We start from the raw sequence: 12,698 nt of genomic DNA, 5'->3' as shown, positions 1-12,698 counted from the left end.
TATTGCATAATGCCTGTTCTACATCTAGCCAAGGCTCATCTAAGAGGGTGTGCTTTAACCACCCTGAAATGTGTTGAAGCCTGTTGGCTAAGAAATAGTGGTGAAAGTTAGGTAGATCTAGTCCTCCTTTATCCTTGGTCTTTTGCAGCGTTTTTAAGCTAATACGCGGGCAGTGTTGGGGAAGCTACTCTGAAACTGTAGTTTGACAAGCTACAAGCTACTCGTAAGTTAAAGTAGTTAAACTACAGTCAAGCTACCCTTTTGGAAAAGTAGTTAGCTACACTACAAGTTACTATCAAAAAGTAGCTAGCTACATTGAAACTACTTTTGATTTTTTTGAACAACGTATATTATAAATAACTGAATAAGTGTCTGAGGAATGTTTTAAGTAAAATATTTAGTGTTTAAAACAATGCAATACAATTATGATTTCAAAGAGTATTGTTTTATTACACACAACACTCAAATATCTCAGACTGTTACAAAAAGTGTAACCTTTACTTGTCGTTTCTTTGAGAGACATGAACTTGGACAAATAAGGCCATGGGTAATTAATGTTAGTTGTTTCTCCATCCTCCAAATCTGCCGCCACGTCTTGCTCCATCATGGATAATATGGGTGTGTCAACTAGGGCTGGGTATTGTGACCAATTCTGCGATTCGATTCGATTCTTATTTTTATGGTTTCGATTTGATTCGATTTCTATTCGATATCGATTAGCTATCAATATTTCATTTAAAATGTTAGTTTTGCAGACATGGGATCCATATTTTGATATAAATGCTGGTAACTGAAACTCTCCTACTTAAGTTTATTACTGAAATACACATCTACATTAATAATAGGGTGCACACAGTTGTTTTTTTTAGTGGAGCAATTCGAAAGATAAGTGAAGTGACATTCAGCCAAGCCCGGGGAGCAGTTGGGGGTTCGGTGCCTTGCTCAAGGGCACCTCAGTCGTGGTATTGAGAGTGCTGGACATTCACTCCCCCCACCTACAATCCCTGCCGGCCCGAGACTCGAACCCACAACCTTTGGATTACAAGCCCGACTCTCTAACCATTAGGCCACGACTCTCCCTGAAAAATTCAGGGGAGAGCGCGAACGCAGTACCCCACTACCATAAATTATGCAGTCGAGATTCCAACATTATGTGGCCCAACCGGAGTGCAATATCCAAGCCTCGCTCTGGGTGAACCGCCTTCTTGATCATGGTGTCTCCCCTGCCAGGTAAGTATATCTATAGATGGTGACACCTTCAGGACGAGAGGTGAATATTCATATCCTCTTAAGTGAAGCACGCGCATTAAGAATCGATTCGGGGATTTCCCGAATCGATATCGTTGCGTTAAACTGAAGATCGATTAAAATCGGAGAATCGATATTTTTTACCCAGCCCTAGTGTCAACCCACTTCTGTACGTCAGTGAACTGTTAGCCGCAAGATGCGTGATTAAACAACAGGTGGCGGTAATGGCAAAAAATGAGTTTGTAATCAAACAAGAAGAATATGCTTGCATCGCGCTGATTCGCGCAGGCTCGACAAAACGCAATGTAGCTTTTGCTTGCGCTACACCGTTACTTGCTGCAAAAAGTAGTTAGCTACTGGAAAAGCTACACTGTTTAAAAAGCAACTGAGCTACTGCCAAGCTACTGAAAAATGTAGTTAAGTTAGTAGCGTCGCTACTTGTAGTTAACTACTCCCCAACACTGTACGCGGGGGTTTACCTTTCCAAAGGAATTTAGAGATGGAGGAGTCCAGAGATCTAAACCAGTCAGGTGATGGTTTGCTTGGGATCATTGCAAATAAATAATTAATTCTTGGCAAAACCATCATTTTTATTGAGGCGACTCTTCCCATGAGTGATATGGGTAGAGACTTCCATCTGGTTAGATCATCTTCTACCGTCTTTAAAAGTGGGATGTGGTTTAATTTAATCAAATCTGCCAGCCTAGGAGAAACATTAATACCTAAATATTTAATATTTCCAGATTGCAGTGGAGTGGAGGAGTTCTGGAAGGAGCAATTAATTGGAAGAACTGTTGATTTTAACCAGTTTATTGAATAATCTGAGACTCTTGAGAAAGAGAAAGTGGTTTGTGAATGCTGAAGAAAAAGTAACACATCATCTGCGTAAAGACTAACTTTATGTTCTACATTCTTGCATTTAATGCCTTTAATCACTGTAGCCTGTCTAATTGCTGCTGCTAGTGGTTCAATAAAAACTGCAAACAGTGAGGGGGAGAGGGGGCATCCCTGCCTGGTGCCCCTCTTAATATAGAAGCTAGAGGATGTTTGGCCATTTGTCCTGACACATGCTGTTGGAGAGTTATATAATATTTTTAACCAGTTTATGAAAGAGTTTCCAAAACCAAATTTGTGTAAAGTTGCAAATAGAAAATTCCAGTTAACCCTATCAAAAGCTTTTTCTGCATCTAGAGACAATATTGTAATTTGAAGGTTTTTATTGCATGAATAGTCTATCAAGTTAAGTAACCTATGTGTATTTGTTGAGGAGTGCCTCCCTTTTATGAAACCAGTTTGGTCGGAATGAATTATGAGAGGGGTTATCTTCTCTATTCTTTTTGAGATAGCTTTGCAGATTATTTTAGTGTCCACATTAATAAGGGATATTGGACGATAGCTGGTAGGCAATACAGGGTCTTTGCCTGGTTTTAGCAAGAGACTAATGTTGGCAGAATTCATATTTGGTGGAAGTCTACCATTTTCCTTGGTTTCCTGCAACATTCTGTAGAATGTTGGTGACAGAATTACCCAGAATTCTTTATAGAATTCTGCTGGAAAGCCATCTGGACCTGAAGCCTTTTTATTGGGCATACTGGGCATTCCTGCAGGGACAACTTTGCAAGCATATGCAAAAGATCTCCAGAAATTTGTCGACTCCTGCCCACTGCTGAAAGGAAACATTTATAATATGCCTATTAAAATTAAATATAGAACATGATCAAAACCACTGGCCTAGATAATTCATGTGACTATCGATTGCACTTAATTATACTGAATTGTACCTATTTTTGATGAATGAATGAATGTATATTGTCAAAGTATGTAAAAGTATAATATTGTCAAATAAAAAATTGCTTTAAAGTATGTTTAAAATAATTGTAAATTAATTGATCATAATTTTAACTGTAACATTACATTTGAAGTTAATATAAATTTAAACTTTATCATTACTTACAAATATTTTTTAAATACAAGACACATGAGTTTGAATAAAAATAGCGTTAAAGTATATTTTAGTTTACCATAAATGCTTGTCCATACATTCAGCAGTTTTTCCACCTTACAGACAATTATCAAATTCTATATACAGTAAATATGTACTTTAGTCCTACATAAGTGGTCAAAAAGCACTCTGAAATTCAGCTAATTGTGTTTAATATCAATTTAAATTATAATACACTTTAATTTTATAGCAAGTAAAATGCATTTAAATGTCCAAAATCATTACATTCAATTCTATAACAGTAATCTTTTAAAGTAGACTAGGCTTTATTATTTTCAAAATAAGCACACTTTTTTTAAATATGCAAAATTGTAGCATTTATTTATTTATTTTTACAAGGGTACATTGCTTAGGTGCTTCTCAATGCAATGTATCTGTGTTATGCTGCACATTCACCTCTAGATGGAGACAATTCAATACAATTCAGTCTCAGGCTCCAATCCTAATCCACCATAAACGTCCAGTCAGATACAATCAATTTCTGTGCGTTGAAATAATGTTATGACCTCGTCTAGTGTACAAATGATACTGCCTTAATGTATTTATTCACATAATATTAAGGTTCTCTGTTATGTTTAGTATCAGGTAGAGGTGTATTACTTCAAACCGGGTTTAATAACTAAATTAAAATGGTTTGGTTGTCTGTGAGTGAAGTCCTCATAGAAATATTGAAGTTTTAAGTGAAGAATTAATTTTTGTCCCAATTCAACAATTGTCAGAGGAGCTTCTGACAAGGATCTGATCTCTGTAAAGGGGAGCAATATATTGTGAAAGTACTCAAATGAACTGAACTGAATCCAACTGAAAGTTCATTAATTAATGAGCACACTGAAAGTACATGATCTGGGTCGTGTCAGACTGCACTCGGTGGATAGAAAAGGGTCAAGTTGCTCATTATAAAATTTATTATAAACACTCTGCAGATTTACATTAAACATCGCAGATTTACAGTGAACAATCTGCAGGAATAGTACATCTGGAGAAACCAGTTAATTCGCTTTTGTCTCACATTCACTTCTGAGAAAACAAGAGGATCTCAGTGACTCTTCAGTTCAAAATTCCACACATATCAAATTTATTAACATAAAATCAATGTTTCTGTCAGCCCAAAAGCAGACAGCAGCAGGTGAGTTCAGAAAGCAGAATATAAAGTGAATGGAAATAATCAGTACAGTTTTTAAAAACATCTTAGTTGCATCTGTTTCCACACTCAGTTAGACATTTTGACATGAGTAGAGACTTTAATAAAGACATCTAATATAAAGAGAGATTGAATATACATAGTAATATTACACATTTTGAATGTACAACATGCAATTACTATTTCGGTAGTTAAATTCATACATTATTTACTCCATCAAATCTTTTCATAGAGACATAGGACCATGATTAGGATGGAGGTAGAAGTCAGTTTTTTGTCTGTTGTGTAATCTTACACAGTGACAGTGAGGAATGAAAAACCTTAAACCCAGCATAGAGGGGTTCAGTGAATGTGGTGTTGAATGTGTGTAAGTGTGTGAGTGTGTGTGTGTGTGTGTCAGAGACGCTGTAGAAGGACAGAGTGCCGGCCGGCCAGTCCAGATACACTCCTACTCTTTTAGAGGAGGGTGAAGGGACAGGAATGCTGTTGCCCAGATTGTTGTGCCAGACAACAAATCCATCAACAGTGCAGAAAAGACACCAGGACTTGTTATTGTATCCAAACTTACAGATGGTTCCTTTCCTGCTGATTATTTTATAGGCCACTGCTACACGAGCCCAGCCAGTCCGCTCAACCTCCCAGTAATGGCGTCCAGTCAGACTCTCTTGACACAGAACCTGAGGAATAACTTCAAATCTCTCTGGATGATCAGGATACGGCTGCTGCTCTTCCGCATATTTTACCTCTCCGTTCTCAGACAGAATGAGTTGAGTGCTTGCTGTGTTTGGATCCAGTGTGAGATCACAGAAATCTGAACACAAGAGAGAGATCAAGGCAGTTGTATAATTTTGTTTGTTTCATTAAATATGCAAGAGTGTTTCAGACAAAGAACTTACATTTTTGTAGTCCTGGTTGAATCCTGAAACGCTCTCCATGGACCAAACTACAATGAAACACAAACATACCGACATAAAGAATCATAAGTAGCTGAAATAGTTATTCACACACAGACCTTTAATATAATGATTCCAATTTATTTGTATTGTATTTTCTCAAAACATATTGTTACAAAGCAGTTTACAGAGCTGTATGTCTCAGTGTTTCAATACATTCAGTCCATAGTGAACAGGTTTACAGGAAATATGAGCTACAACTTTTTTTGATAGTGTACTTTAGACATTATACTAAACATAAGTAACTTTTCAACTATATGTGAACTAACTCTGATTAGAGTATTAGTAGACTGTTAGGTTAGGGTTGGTGTTAGTCAAATAAAGTGACGTAGTTGCAAAGTTACTCATAGTCAGTGGATTGTGTATTGGGGAACAGCAGATATTAAGCAGACAGTCTACTAATACTCTAATGATTGTTAGTTGACTTAAACTTGCAAAATTACTTTTAGTCTGCAGAATGTCTGAAGTGGACACACATTTTTTGAGCATAGGGATTCAATTAGTACATGCAGAGATGTGAAATTTGGACTGTTGCTGCAGACAAGGTTTCTTAACTTGTAGCCCACATACTTGAGTATCTCCAGTGAGCAGGTTGGATCATTTAGTTTGTCAGAAAGCAATTGGACTCCCGATTTTCCTGGATGATTGTAGCTCAGATCCAGCTCTCTCAGGTGTGAGGGGTTTGAACTCAGAGCTGAAGACAGATAACGACAGCCTTCCTCTGTCACCATACAGCCTGACAACCTACAGACACACATCAACAGATTACATCCTCTGTAAAGCCCTCAACTCTTGAATACCTGAGGAATCATTGCTGATCTCAGTTAAAATTATCAATGTTTAATATTCATGTCCTTACTGGATTTCTCATGTCAAAAAACGATATGCACAAATACTCTGAAGTGACATGAAAGATCATGAAACAATCAATCAAATGCAACATAACATCTTGAAACAGGCCCTTTTAATATAAATATTTTTAACTTGACAGCACATTAAAAACACAACCCTGAGTGCTGAACTTTGGTCATGCCAAAGAAAATAGTCTGTGCACGTAATATTATGTTTGTGTAATATGCAGACATTGCAGAAAAATTGGCTTTCAGAAGTGCTTTAAAAAAAAAAAAATCAGACAAGTCTTTAGGCAAACCCCCCAGACCTGACACCACCTCTCTCGTCAGCTTGATTTCAAAGATTTAACTGGGCAGAAAGAGGGGAAAAGGGAAATTGTTTGGCAACAACTGATCTTAAAGACCTGCTGCCTTGACAAATCTTGAGAATTTATGAATGTATAATGTTCTAAAAGACCTCATTATCTCCAGCTGACAATTTTGACTCTTCAGTCCATTGGAGAGAAGCTTCACTCCTGAATCCTGCAGGTCATTGTTACTCAAGTCAAGCTCTCTAAGGGCAGAGTTTGAGGATTGTAGAGCTGATGTAACAATTTCACATTGCTGAACAGTGAGATTACAGCCAGCAAGACTGAAACAGAACAGAACACAAAATAATTACATTCTTAACCTCATTCTACAATTAGCATTGCAATAATATTTACATAATTTTTGTGAAACAGATCAGGGCATTCTAAAAATAAACAAAACAATACCCTGTTGGAAAACCCCCCAGCATATGCTGGTTAGGTATGTTTTGAAGCATGGCTGCTGGTTTGAGCTGGTTTAGGATGGTTCTTAGCTGGTCATGTGCTGATCCTAAACTGGTTCTGAGCAGGAGCTAGTTGCTTAGGACCAGATTACCAGCTCAAACCAGCAGTCATGCTTCAATACATACCTAACCAGCATATGATGGAACAGTGCAATTCCATTCAGAATGAACTCTTCATTGTAAGACATGGGTTAAACACTCACAGAGCTTTTCTGCAATAGATCACAGCTGGTATCATTCTTCTTCTGCCTTCATCTGATGTGTTGTATTTCTTGAGGTCCAGCTCATCCAGCACCTCCTTTGACATCTGAAGCATGTAGGCGATTGTTGAGCACTGAGATGGAGAGAGTTTCTTCTCTGAGTGTTTGTCTGATTTCACAAACTCCTGAATCTCTCTGGACAGAGTCTGATCTTTCACTTCCAGCAGACAGAGGAACAGATTGATGGATCTTTCAGTGGAGAGTCCGTGTCCATCTTTAATCTTCTCTTTAATGTACTGTGTGGTTCTCCTGATGCTCTCTGAGCTGTTTTCTGTGTGTGTCAGTAGATCCTGTAAGAGTCTCTGATTGAACTCCAGTGAGATGCCCAGCAGGAACCGCAGGAACAGATCCAGGTGTCCATTTTTACTTTCTAAGGCTTTATCTACTGCACCTTTATGCAAATTGTGCATTGGATCAAAAGCTTTAAGGGCTTCCATTGTGCTGCTTAAATAACAGTAAAACACATAGAAAGCAGAAAGAAACTCTTGAACACTCAGATGAATGAAGCAGTAGACTTTCCTCTGATGAATAACAGATTCCTCCTTAAAGATCTCAGTGCAAATCCCAGAATACACTGAGGCGTCAGTGATGTCTAAGCCGCTCTCAATCAGGTCCTCCTCATAGAGCATCACATTGCCCTTCATCAGCTGATTGAAAGCCACTTCAGCAAGTTTCACAATCACTTCTCTGTTAGACTTCAAGAGTTTCTCTGGATCTCTTTCATCATACTTTTTCTTAATCTGAATCAGCAGGAAGTGGATGTACATTTCAGTCAGAGTTTGAGGGATTTCTGCATTGAGATCTTCTCTCACAAGGTTTTGAAGCACAGAGGATGAGATCCAGCAGAAGACGGGGATGTGGCACATCATGTGGAGGCTTCGTGCTCTTCTGATGTGTGAGATGATTCTGCTGGCTTGATGCTGGTCACTGATTCTCTTCCTGAAATATTCCTCTTTTTGAGGGTCATTGAAACCCTGAATTTCTGTTACACGGTTGATGTAGTTGGAAGGGATCTGATTGGCTGCTGCTGGTCTGGAGGTGATCCAGATGAGAGCAGAGGGAAGCAGATCTCCTTTTATGAGGTTTGACATCAACACACTCACTGATGAAGACTCATCCACATCACAAACCTTCTCATCATCTGAAAACAGTGTCATTCTGCTTTCATCCAGACCATCTAGGATGAACACAACTTTACACTCTTCATAAATCTTTGAGTCCAGATCTTGAAGCTCAGGATGAAAGTCCAGCAGAAGCCTTTGAAGATTGTACTGATGATCTTTAATCAAATTCAGCTCTCGAAATGGAAACACAAACATGAAATCTACATCCTGATTGGCTTTTCCCTTGGCCCAGTCGAGTATGAACTTCTGTACAGAGACGCTTTTTCCAATTCCAGCGATGCCTTTAGTAAGAACAGTCTTGATTTTGTCTTTCTCTTCACATCCTGCTTCAGGTAATGGTTTAAAGATGTCTTTATAGTTGATTGGATTGTGTTGTACTCTGGGTGTTTTCTCCATCTGTAAAACCTCATGTTCTTCATTCACCCCTTCGCTCTCTCCTTCTATGATGTAGAGCTGTGTGTAGATCCTGTTTAAGAGGGTTTGATTCCCTTGTAGTTTGTTTCCCTCAAATAAGTGTTCATATTTCTTCTTCATGCTGGTGTTGTGTTGGTTTTTGACTCTCTGCAGGACTGCTTCAGTTCTTTCCTGACTGATGTGGGTCTGATTGTGGGATGCAGTTGTATCATCTTTCTCCACATTGCTGAAATTAAAAAAAACGAACAGCCAAAATGGCAATAACAGTGATTACAATGACTGTTGAAGATTTTAAGAAACATATCAGTGTGGATTGAATATGTTGCATATTTTGGAGAACATTTAGTGTTCATTTGGGTTTCTTAAACCATAACTGAGATGAAATTGCAGTAAGTCAGCAACTAAACATTTATACTAACTGTGTAGCAGAGATCACTGTTCCATCACTGAATGAAGGGTGTCTAGGCATGGAACTTGTACTTTTAATAGACACAGTGCTGCAGGGTCCTGCAGATTCTGATCTCAGCCTCTTCTTCCTGCTGATAGTGGCAAAAGACAAACACGTATGTATAATATATATAAACACACACACACACACACACACATACACATTGGCTATTCATTTAGTTTAGACACATTCAGTTTATCTAAATACAGATAGAGATTCAGATAATTTGACACAGAACTGACAGGCATCAGCCAATGCAAACAATCACCAGATTACAGTTCATCACTTCTCAGAAATTCTGCAACCCATTAAATACAGATTGTACATGGCAACAGATGCCTGCACGGGTAACACACTGATCCAACAAAACCCAACAATATGTCTTATAGCACCGGTCAGAATCTGTTGGTGCAGAGTGAATAAGCCTACAGAAATCAAACCCACGATCTTGGCATTGTGAGAGCCACGCTCTATTATCTGAGATACAGAGATATAAGTCACCTTCATAAAAAGCTGCAAAAATACTGATGTCTTACCTGGAGTCACTGGAGGTAACTTCATTCTCTCTTTTCTCATGGGAGCTCATTTTGGAAGCAGTTCCCTCCTACTCTAAATAATAATATATATATATACAGTATATATATATATATATATATATACATATATAAAAACAAAAACCAAAAAATGGTCACATTTGATTAAATTGTCTCACGGCAGATGTATTGCTACTTTAAAGCAACTTGGATAAGTTGCTTTAAAGTAGGTTCTGGTTATTCAATATAAAAGGTAAAGTTAAAAAGAAAAAGTAAACAGATACACAGTGAAATGCAGAGTATTGTCAGTAGCTTTCTCACCTGTTAAGTAAAATGTGCTGTTTTGTGTAGTACGATTGATACCATACTGCACATTGAGTTCTTAATCGTTAAGTTCAGTGTATTCTGGGACTGCACAAATAAAACTATCAAAAAAAAGGCCATAACTCCTGGTAAACTCAAACTAAAAGGTAACTCAAGATTAGCTTGTGCGAGGAACTGCCATACATCATTTGCAGTGTGTATCCACAGAAAATATGTAATCATTTTTAAAATATTAGTACAAATATTTTTTAAATAATATTATTTAGTAGGATATTTTATTTAATTCGTGTAATTTGTGAAAAAAAAGATTCTAATGGCATTAAAAATCAGCATTTAAAATGGTAATGACGTGAATTTTCCAGGATCTTTTAACATACTGTCATAGTACAATAAACATGTAATGGTGCTTATCAAATATCTTGAGCTATTTTTCAGGCTTTATTATATTAAGGTACATAATCATTTGTCACTGTTACTCAGCTTTTAATGTTTGTTACAGTACAATTATGGAAATGTACCTGCAGGCTGCAGTAGAAAAGTTTAGTAATAATGTCGCACCTGAAAAGAAGTGCAGAACTCAGCACTACTTTTGTATACTGTAAACTAAAACAAAGGTAAAAACTGCAGATATTTTTTTTAAGGGCACATCATGACTATTAACAGGCATCTCATATTCTGGCATTTGTGCAAGAAAATCAACAATCATTGTTTGATTGATATGGTCTGATAATTATATAATATAATTAGTACAGTTTAAAAGTTTAAAATTATTCTGGCAATAAAATATCTTTAAATTCACAATAACTTGCCATCAAAATTACCATCACTAACTTATTTTTACATATCTATGTGGTTACATAAAGAACACGTTATGAACTTACCACACTATGCTGCCACTTCAAAGTCCAGGCATAGATTTAAACTCTCAACATATTATCCTTTCTTTTACTTTCATTTAGTCACCTGGTCAAAGGAGACCCTTGTTTCTTGTCTCGTCTTCTTCTCCCTCTAGTGGTTCTTCTCCCTCTTTTTTTTCTTTGTTTGTCAGTCATTACTAAGGATGGTGCTCTTCTGAATTCTCTCTTCTCTCTTCTGCTCCTCATCCTCCTTCAGGTATTTATTAAGTGTCTCAAACTCCTCCATCTGTAATAATATATAATAATATATAGGTATTGTATAAATATGTATGGTCTCATCTGGTTTGTTTTTAGCAGCAGTTTCACAGGTTTGTTTGATATCATTTCCAGATCATTTTTAAGCACATTTATTTATGCCTCCAGCTCCCTCTGCAGGAAACAAGACAAAACTACAAAATTCTGAAGAATCAATATTAAAATGAAAAACCTGCAGCTCATGTGAACAAACTACAAACACACTGAGGAGTGATGAAATGCTTTATATAGAAACACAACAGCATAATCCAGACATACTGCACTAGTGCTCTCTCTGTGCTCAGTTACATCACTGCACCAAAATATACACTGCATGACTATTACAGTTTTTCTTCAATTGCTAACAAGCGTTTACCAATTCTTAAAATACTTTTTCTAAACTACTTAACATAGCAACACACCTACATCACACAGTTAGCCAAATAGTTAATTTTCCGGCCAAAACCACATTTTGTTAAATAAATACGAACTCTATACATTTCAAAATGCTGAATACCTTTTTCTTCATATACTAACTTAATCAAAACACAGCAAGCCCGATTCAAAATTGAGTCATTCGGTCAAAACATTGGCACTGGTTTTCTATCCAACAGGAACATGTAGTCAATTATAGAGCATAGACTGTCAAAATGCTAACAGTTGGCATTACAAAAACTGTATTACTTATGATGTCTCAGTTCGACCTTTATAGAACATACAATATGAGGTCCATTAAAAAATAGAACAACAACAACAACAACAATTATAATAATTCAGCCAGCAAGTTTATTTTTGTGTGTGTGAGTGGATTCATTTTAGATAGTATGTGTAGAGCATAGTGAATAATCATCAGTACTTTAAGGAATGTAAAATAAAAGTGACAGAATTGCAGCAGTAAAGGCTTTATTGGCAAAATGAAATTGCTGTCAGTAATTATTATTTTTTTTTATTTATGAATGTACAGATGTTATTTACAAGTATGCAGTTCACAAATGAACAATTTTTGTTTTTCTCTATATAAATGTGTTAGTTATGATGGACAGTGTATTGTTATGAATGTTTTACAATTCTTCAGGCTGAATGTAGCCTGGGTTAAGAAACTGTTCTTGTGCCTGGCTGGTGGTTGGTATCGCTGACCAGAAGACAACAGTTCAAAGAGAGAGTGGGCAAGGTGTGAGGGGTCCAAAGTGATTTCCTTAGCCCTTTTCCTCATTCTGGAGATGTAAAACAAAATGAAAGAAGATGTTCTTCTTACTTGGCTCTCAACGAAGGCGGACGCATTTTTCTCTCCCTCTCCTCCCCTTACCTTCCCTGCTTTGCTCTCTCGTCTCGTCTCGTTTATTGTCTCTACCTGAGAGACTCTCTCTGCACTGCTCTCCAAACTGAAAAATCATGGATTTGATCAACTGGTCTCTCAACGCAATTGACACCATCTTCT

General features: G+C 37.1%; 1 protein-coding gene across 1 annotated transcript; it reads right to left on the bottom strand.

Annotated features, from left to right (window-relative positions):
* Nucleotides 1–3,584: 3,584 nt before the first annotated feature.
* Nucleotides 3,585–11,016, bottom strand: LOC306868236 (protein NLRC3-like). Its single transcript, XM_079414326.1, has 8 exons — nt 10,991–11,016; nt 9,789–9,861; nt 9,224–9,343; nt 7,210–9,030; nt 6,653–6,826; nt 5,915–6,088; nt 5,288–5,334; nt 3,585–5,202 (listed from the first exon to the last, which is right to left on the bottom strand). Exons 2-8 carry the CDS (start codon nt 9,836–9,838, stop codon nt 4,658–4,660), a joined length of 2,931 nt encoding a protein of 976 aa, XP_079270452.1. The 5' UTR covers nt 9,839–9,861; nt 10,991–11,016; the 3' UTR covers nt 3,585–4,657.
* Between the last annotated feature and the right edge of the window lie 1,682 nt (nt 11,017–12,698).

The sequence above is a fragment of the Barbus barbus genome, assembly GCF_936440315.1.
Source record: "Barbus barbus genome assembly, chromosome: 50".
Lineage (NCBI taxonomy): Eukaryota > Metazoa > Chordata > Actinopteri > Cypriniformes > Cyprinidae > Barbus > Barbus barbus.
This window is presented reverse-complemented; position numbering and strand designations above follow the sequence as displayed.